This window comes from Monodon monoceros, unplaced genomic scaffold (assembly GCF_005190385.1).
Source record: "Monodon monoceros isolate NGI ecotype Baffin Bay Population unplaced genomic scaffold, NGI_Narwhal_1 Contig5132_ctg1, whole genome shotgun sequence".
NCBI classification, from domain to species: Eukaryota; Metazoa; Chordata; class Mammalia; order Artiodactyla; family Monodontidae; genus Monodon; species Monodon monoceros.
Genome location: NW_021700980.1, coordinates 1 through 6,596, shown reverse-complemented (window position 1 = coordinate 6,596; position 6,596 = coordinate 1). Strand labels below are relative to the sequence as shown.

General features: G+C 65.9%; 1 gene segment (V, D, J or C); it reads right to left on the bottom strand.

The window, feature by feature from the left end:
• Nucleotides 1-1,545: 1,545 nt before the first annotated feature.
• On the bottom strand, nt 1,546-3,287 carry LOC114890014 (the record flags this gene model as incomplete). The annotated part of the segment is given in 4 exon segments: nt 1,546-2,017; nt 2,102-2,431; nt 2,558-2,626; nt 2,960-3,287. Coding segments are annotated over 4 exon segments (1,056 nt in total), but the record flags the coding sequence as incomplete, so codon positions are not given.
• Between the last annotated feature and the right edge of the window lie 3,309 nt (nt 3,288-6,596).

Genomic DNA, 6,596 nt, shown 5'->3' with positions numbered 1-6,596 from the left:
AGTGAAGGACAGTGAGGGTCTGTGAGGGGACAGTGAGGGGACTTGAGGGACAGTGAGGGGCCGGGGGCCAGGAGGAGACACAGTGGGGACAGCGAGGGCGCCGCGGGGCCGGCCCGCCCACCTTGAAGAGCGTCACGGTGGCGCTGTAGCACACGCTGAGCAGGAAGAGGGTGATGAAGATGGAGATGGTCGTCCACAGCCCGTCCAGCTCCCCGTCTTGGGCATCAGCACAGGTCTCCTCCTCTAGCAGCAGCTCTGCACAGGGAGGGTGGGGTCAGTGCTGTGCCTGCCCCCGGGGGCGGGGCTGGGCTCATGGGGCCTCGCAGCACGGCTCCCAGTGTGGCGCGGTGGTGGCGGGATGCCCCGGGTGGGCCGGGCCGGAGGCACCTGAGGACAGCCGCTGAGCACCGGCCCCAGCCCCCCATTCCTCCAGCCTGGGCCCCCGTCTCGGCCTGGCCAGTGGGTCCTGCTCCCTCCCCTGTGCTGTGCGCTGAGCTGGGGCGCTTGCGGGGAGGGTGCCCGGACCCCCCGCAAGACAGTGGCTCAGGCCCCGGCCGCCTCTCCCGCTGGGGGCCAGACCCGGAGGGCGGGAGTGTCAGCAGAGCGCGTGGGCTGTCCCTGGCCCAGGGAAGGGGCAGCACAGCGCTGGTCTCTGTCCCATGGGCGTTGGAGGGTGGGGACCAGCCTGGGGTCTACGGTGAGGGCTCATGAGACCCAGCTCTGTGGTCGGGTGTGCGTCTGTGCGGCTGCCCTGTGGGAGGGCCCGTGTGCAAGGCCCACGTGTGTGCATGCGTGTGGGTGTTGTGGTGGGTGCACTGCACACGTGTGTACGCAGGCAGGTGAGTGCACGTGGATGAAGGCGGTGGTGTGCCGGCTGGTGTGGCTCAGTGGGGGGCTTGTTTTCAATGGCTCTGGGCTCAGTGTCCGTGGGTGCGTATGGAGGGTCCCTCCCTGGGCACTCAGGGCTGCTTGCCTCTGCCCTTTGTGGGCACAGGGATGAGTGTCCCCACGAGTGCACAGGCCTGCCCCTGGCAGGGACAAGCAGGGCAGAGCCACCTGGCCTGAGGGGCGGGTCCTGATATCCTGTGCCCGACAGTGCAGCAGGGCCGTCCCCCCACCCTGGGTCGCGTGTGGCCCCCGTGAGGGCAGAGAGCCGGCACGCGGACTCTGGAGCCGGGGACAGGAATGTGGGGACGAGGACGGCCAGTGTCCCACTGCTTGGGCTGGAACAGGGGCGGGAAGAAGTGGGTACTCATTCTCCTGAGGGTCTCTGGTGGGCTTCTCCCATTGCGGGCACACACTCCAGCCCCAGCAGCTGCCGGGTGGAGGGCGGCCGGAGCAGCTGTCCCCTCCGGGAGAGGCCCTCCCCGGCCTCGGGCAGCCCCCAAGCGGCCTGCGCAGACCCGCACACTCTGGGTCCGGCCCTGAAGGGGGTCAGCTCTCCCGCACTGGTGGTGACAAACTGTGAGCCAGAGCTGGGTCCGCCCCTGCCCCATGCAGGCCTGGCGTGCCCCAGGGCTCTGCTCGGAAAGAACCATGACAGCATTGCGGGGTCCCAGGGCGGCGCTGGGTGCTTTATTTCATGGCGCCCGGGAGGAATGTACACAGGGCTGGGGCTCAGGTGTCCTCGCTGGACCCTGAGAGCCCACGGGGCGGGAGGGCTCGCTGGGGCAGCACTACCGTGCGGCTCATTTACCCGAAGACTGGGTGATGGACTTCTGTGCGTTGTGATTGTGTAGAGCCTCGTGCAAAACCACACACGTGTAGGTGTCTCCCCGCTGCCAGCTCTTCTTGTCCACCCTGAGCTTGCTGTACAGGAAGAAGGACCCGTCGGCCTCCAGCTGGGGTGGGGTTGTGCCATAGTTGTCCTCTTGCTCCGGCTGCCCGTTTCTCTGCCACTCCACGTCGATGTCGGCCGGGTAGAAGTCGATGACCATGCAGGTTATGCTGACCGAGCTCTTGGCCAGCTCTTCCCGCGCTGGGGCCAGTATGTACACCTGCGGCTCCCGGGGCTGCCCTGTGGGGAGAGGTATGGCTGTTAGCACGATGGTCACTGCTCTTGGCCCCCAGGGACCCTCCTGCGCCCGTCCACCTGACCCACCTTTGGCCTTGGAGATGGTCCTCACGATGGGGGCCGGGAGGCCTTTGTTGTTGACCTTGCACTTGAACTCCTTTCCCTTCAGCCAGTCCTGGTGCTGGATGGGCAGGGCGCTGACCACACGGTAGGTGCTGTTGAACTGCTCCTCCCTTGGCTTCGTCTTGGCCGTGTGCACCTCTGCATCGTCCACGTACCAGGAGAACTGGACATCGGGGTCCTCGTGGCCCACGTCAACCACAACGCAGGTGACCTCGGGTGTTTGGGATATTGTGAGGGTGTCCCTGGGTGTCGGGGGGAAGATGAAGACGGACGGTCCTCCTGGGAGCTCAGGGGCTGGTCGGGGAGACACGGTAGGGAGTCAGCCCCTGGGTGGACCTCCTCTTGGGCACCCATCCCTCCCCCCGCAAGCCCCAAGGCCACGCCTGTGCGAGGTGCATAGGATGAGGCTGGCTGACTTACGTGGACATTTGGGGCACTTGAGGCATTCAGGACACCGGGGGCATTCGGGAGTTGTGGTTCGCTTGATCTCTGCAGAGAACAGACTGGAGGTTACCGGGGTTGGGGACGGCCCAGGGCTGGGCTTAGGGCAGGGACAGGTTTTGGCAGGTGAGACCTGTGCCCACCTCTGTTGGCCCCAGGGGCTGGGGGAGGCATCCAGCCTGTGCCCACACTAGATCTGGTGGAAATGCCCAGAGGACCCCCTCCCTGAGCCTGGGAGGCCTTCAGGTGAGGGAGAGAGACAGGCCTCCCGTGACACCCTGGGCGGGATTCACCATCCCTGGTGTGCGGTCCATTCAGGTGGGAGGGCTGACCCCGGGCCTGTCTCGTAGTGGACACCCTGCCTGCGGCCCGTCCTCTCACCGATGCTCTTGTCCACCTTGGTGCTGCTGGCCGGGTGGGCTACGTTGCAGGTGAAGGTCTTGCCAGACGAGGTGCTGGCAGGCACGGTCACAGTGCTGCTGAGAGAGTAGAGCCCCGAGGACCCTCGGACGGATGGGAAGGTGTGCACGTTGCTGGATTGGGTGCCCGAGTTCCAGGTCACGGTCACTGGCTCAGGGACGTAGCTCGAGACCAGGCAGCCCACGACCACTGTGGAGCCGGTTGTGCTCCCACAGCTGGGATCCAGAGGGTAGACTGCTGGGGCCGTGACGGAGGCTGTGAGAGAGGAGGCCGTGTGACTGCCAGGGCCTCACCCCTGCGAGGGTCCAGGCAGGGCATCAGGCGTGCAGGCCTGGGCCATTGCTGAGCCCAGTGACCTTGTGCTTCCAGCGTGTCTGAAGACCAGCGGCCCAGCATGGCTGTCTCCCACCCCAGGTCCCTGCGTCTGCAGCTGTGGGCTCCATACATAGCTGGGGGCCAGTGCTGGGTGACCACTGAGCCCAGGGTCTAACAGATCCCCGGGGCCCCTACCCTCCTGTGGGTGTCTGGCCTGATCAGGCCCTCGGTCTGAGCCCTGACCAGTGGCTACTGCTCCCTGAGCCCACTGCCCTGCTCTGCTCCTGTCCCCTTGTCCTGGCCTGCTCTTTGCCACCCAGGGCCTGTGTGTTCTGTATCAGCTCTGCCCATTGGCATCCCTGGGAGCCTTGCACTGCCCCTGGCCTTCTCCTCCTGCAGGGTGCTAGCACCCCAAGCCCCATTCCCCGGCTGGACCTGTCCCCTCTGACCCTGCTCTGCACAGCCCAGGTATGCAGACCCGTCTGAGCCCCCAAAGAGCCCCTCGTTTCCCCTCTGCCAGGTCCACTGCCCTGTCAACCCCACCTCGCTTCTGCACATTCACCCCTCCTGTCCCAGCTCCTACAGTCTCCTGGAACAGGGTTGGGACCCTGGATACAAGAACTGCGGCCCATTGGGTCCCCTCAGGGTCGCCCGTGCCCCTTCAGCCCCAGAGACCTGCACTCCCAGGTTCCCTCTCCACCCGGCCTTGCCATCCACAAAGCCCCTCCCAGCAGATCAGGGCTCCCTTTTCCTCCGCCTTTCTTCCTCTGACTCTGGCACACCTGGGGCAGCCCCTGCCCTCGCAGCCCCCTGCTGCCCTGCACAACCCCGCCTGCTCCCCTGAATTCTTGGGGTAGCCCCCTGCGCCCGGCCTTACCAGCCCCCTGAGCCCCAGCGGAAAGGCTGCTCTCCTTTCTCAGGGCACTCAGGTTCCCCTCATCTAGATGCTCCCTCACCTGCCTCCACCCCTCATCCTGGCCCCTCAGCTGAGCCCGGGCTTCCTGTCCATCGAGTGTCTAGCCTCTGCCCATCTGAGCTCCGGTTCACCGTCTCAGGCTTGAGTCGTCCCTGCCCTTGTGCCCCTTCTCTCCTGCCCTGGGCCCTCCGCACACCCCAGGGGGGCCCCCAGCCCGCTCTCCTGTAGGACTCCCTGCTCTGCCCCCACTGCCAGCTGCCCTGCGTCCTGCCCTCCCAGCCCCCTAGGCTCAGGTCTCTGGGCTCAGCTCAGGGATGCTGTATCCTCAAGTCATCTGCTCAGCTGGCGTCAGACTGCCTACTGTCCCTGGAGCGCTGGACCCACAGCACCAACGGTCCCTGCACCCTATGACACTTGCCTACTCACCTGCTCACCCCAGTACCTGGTCTGCTGAGGTCCTGGGCAGGTCCCTGTCCTCCCAAACCCCTGCTCACCTGCACAAGCTCTCCCTGCTCCCCAAAGCTCCCAGGGCAGTCCCATCCCCTCCCAGGCTCCTGTTCACCTGCACAAGGCGTACCTGCTACCCCAAAGCTCCTGGGGCAGCCCCTTACCCTTCCACCCACCATGCTCAGCTGCAGAAACTCTACCTGCTCCCTCATGCTCCCGGGCAGCCCCCTGCTCACCCAGTCCCAGGCTCAGCTACGCTAGCTCTACCTGCTCCCCCAAAGATCCCAGGCAGCCCCCTGCCATCCCGGATCCGGGCTCACCTGCAGAAGCTCTCCCTGCTCCCCCAAAACTCATGGGCAGCCCCCTGACCTCCCAGACCCAGGCTCACCTGCATTAGCGCTACCTGCTCCACCAAGGCTCCTGGGAAGCTCCTTACACTCCCAGCCCCGTGTTCACCTGCAGAAGCTCTACCTGCTCCCCTAAAGCTCCAAGGCAGCACCCTGCCCTCCCAGCCCCGGGCTCACCTGCACAAGCTCTACCTGCTCCCCAGAACCCCTGAGGCAGCCCCTGGCGCCCTGTCCTTCAGCCCCAGGCTCACCTACACTACCTCGACCTGCTCCCCCAAAGCTCCCAGGCAACCCCCTGCCCTCCCAGCCCCAGGATCACCTACACTAGCTCTACCTGCTCCTCCAAAGCTCCGAGGCAGCCCCCTGCCCTCACAGGCCCAGGCTCACCTACACTAGCTCTACCTGCTCCCCCAAAGCGCCCAGGCAGCCCCCTGCGCTCCCAGCCCCAAGCTCACCCGCACAAGCTCTACCTGCTACCCCAAAGCTCCTAGGAAGCCCCTGCTCTCCAAGACCCAGGCTCACTTGCACAAGCTCTACCTGCTCCCCCAAAGCTCCCAGGCAGGGCCCTGCCCTCCCAGTCCCAGGCTCACCTACACTAGCTCTACCTGCTCCGCCAAAGCTCCCAGGCAGCCCCCTGCCCTCCCAGGCCCAGGCTCAACTACACTAGCTCTACCTGCTCCACTAAAGCTCCCAGTCAGTCCCCTGCCCTCCCAGGTCCAGATTCACCTACACTAGCTCTACCTGCTCCACTAAAGCTCCCAGGCAGCCCCCTGCCCTCTCAGCCCCAGGCTCACCTACACTAGCTCTACCTACTCCCCGAAAGTTCCCAGGCGGCCCCCTGCCCTCCCAGCCCCAGGCTCACCTGCACAAGCTCTACCTGCTCCCCCAAAAGCTCCCAGGCAGCCCCCTGACCCCCCAGTCCCAGGGTCACTTACACTAGCTCTACCTGCTCCCTGAAAGCTCCCAGGCAGCCCCCTGCCCTCCCAGTCCCAGGCTCACCTGCACTAGCTCTACCTGCTCACCCAAATCTCCCAGGCAGCCCCCTGCCCTCCCAGCCCCAGGCTCACCTACACTACCTCTACCTGCTCCCCTAAAGCTCCCAGGCAGCCCCCTGCCCTCCCAGCCCCCTGCTTACCTGCTGCCTCCCTGCCACTTGTCCCTGGAGCTCTGGCCCTCAGCACCCCTGCCGCTCTGGCCCACCCCCGAGCCCTCGCCCTAGTGCAGCTTCCCTCCTGCCTCCTTTCGTTTCTGGGGCTGAGCTCTGTTCCCTGGAGTCGCTAGGTGCCCACCCTGTCTCCGACCCCTCTCCCCTGGCAGAGCCCCTGTCGCACCGTGGGCCCCTCCCAGAGGAGCTCCTGGCCTTCCGAGCTTTACCCTCTTTCTCCCACCAACCCGGCATCCTGCTCTGGTCGTTTCTCCCTCCAGTTGCCGGGTCACCTGCCCTCTGCCTCCCTGCTCCCGGCCCTCAGGCCCTGGCTCCCCCGCCCCTTGTGTAGCCTGTTCAGCTGCGTGCTCAGCCCCTCCCCTGTGCGGCCAGCTCGGGGCACACAGGAGCCCAGGCCAGCCCTGCCTG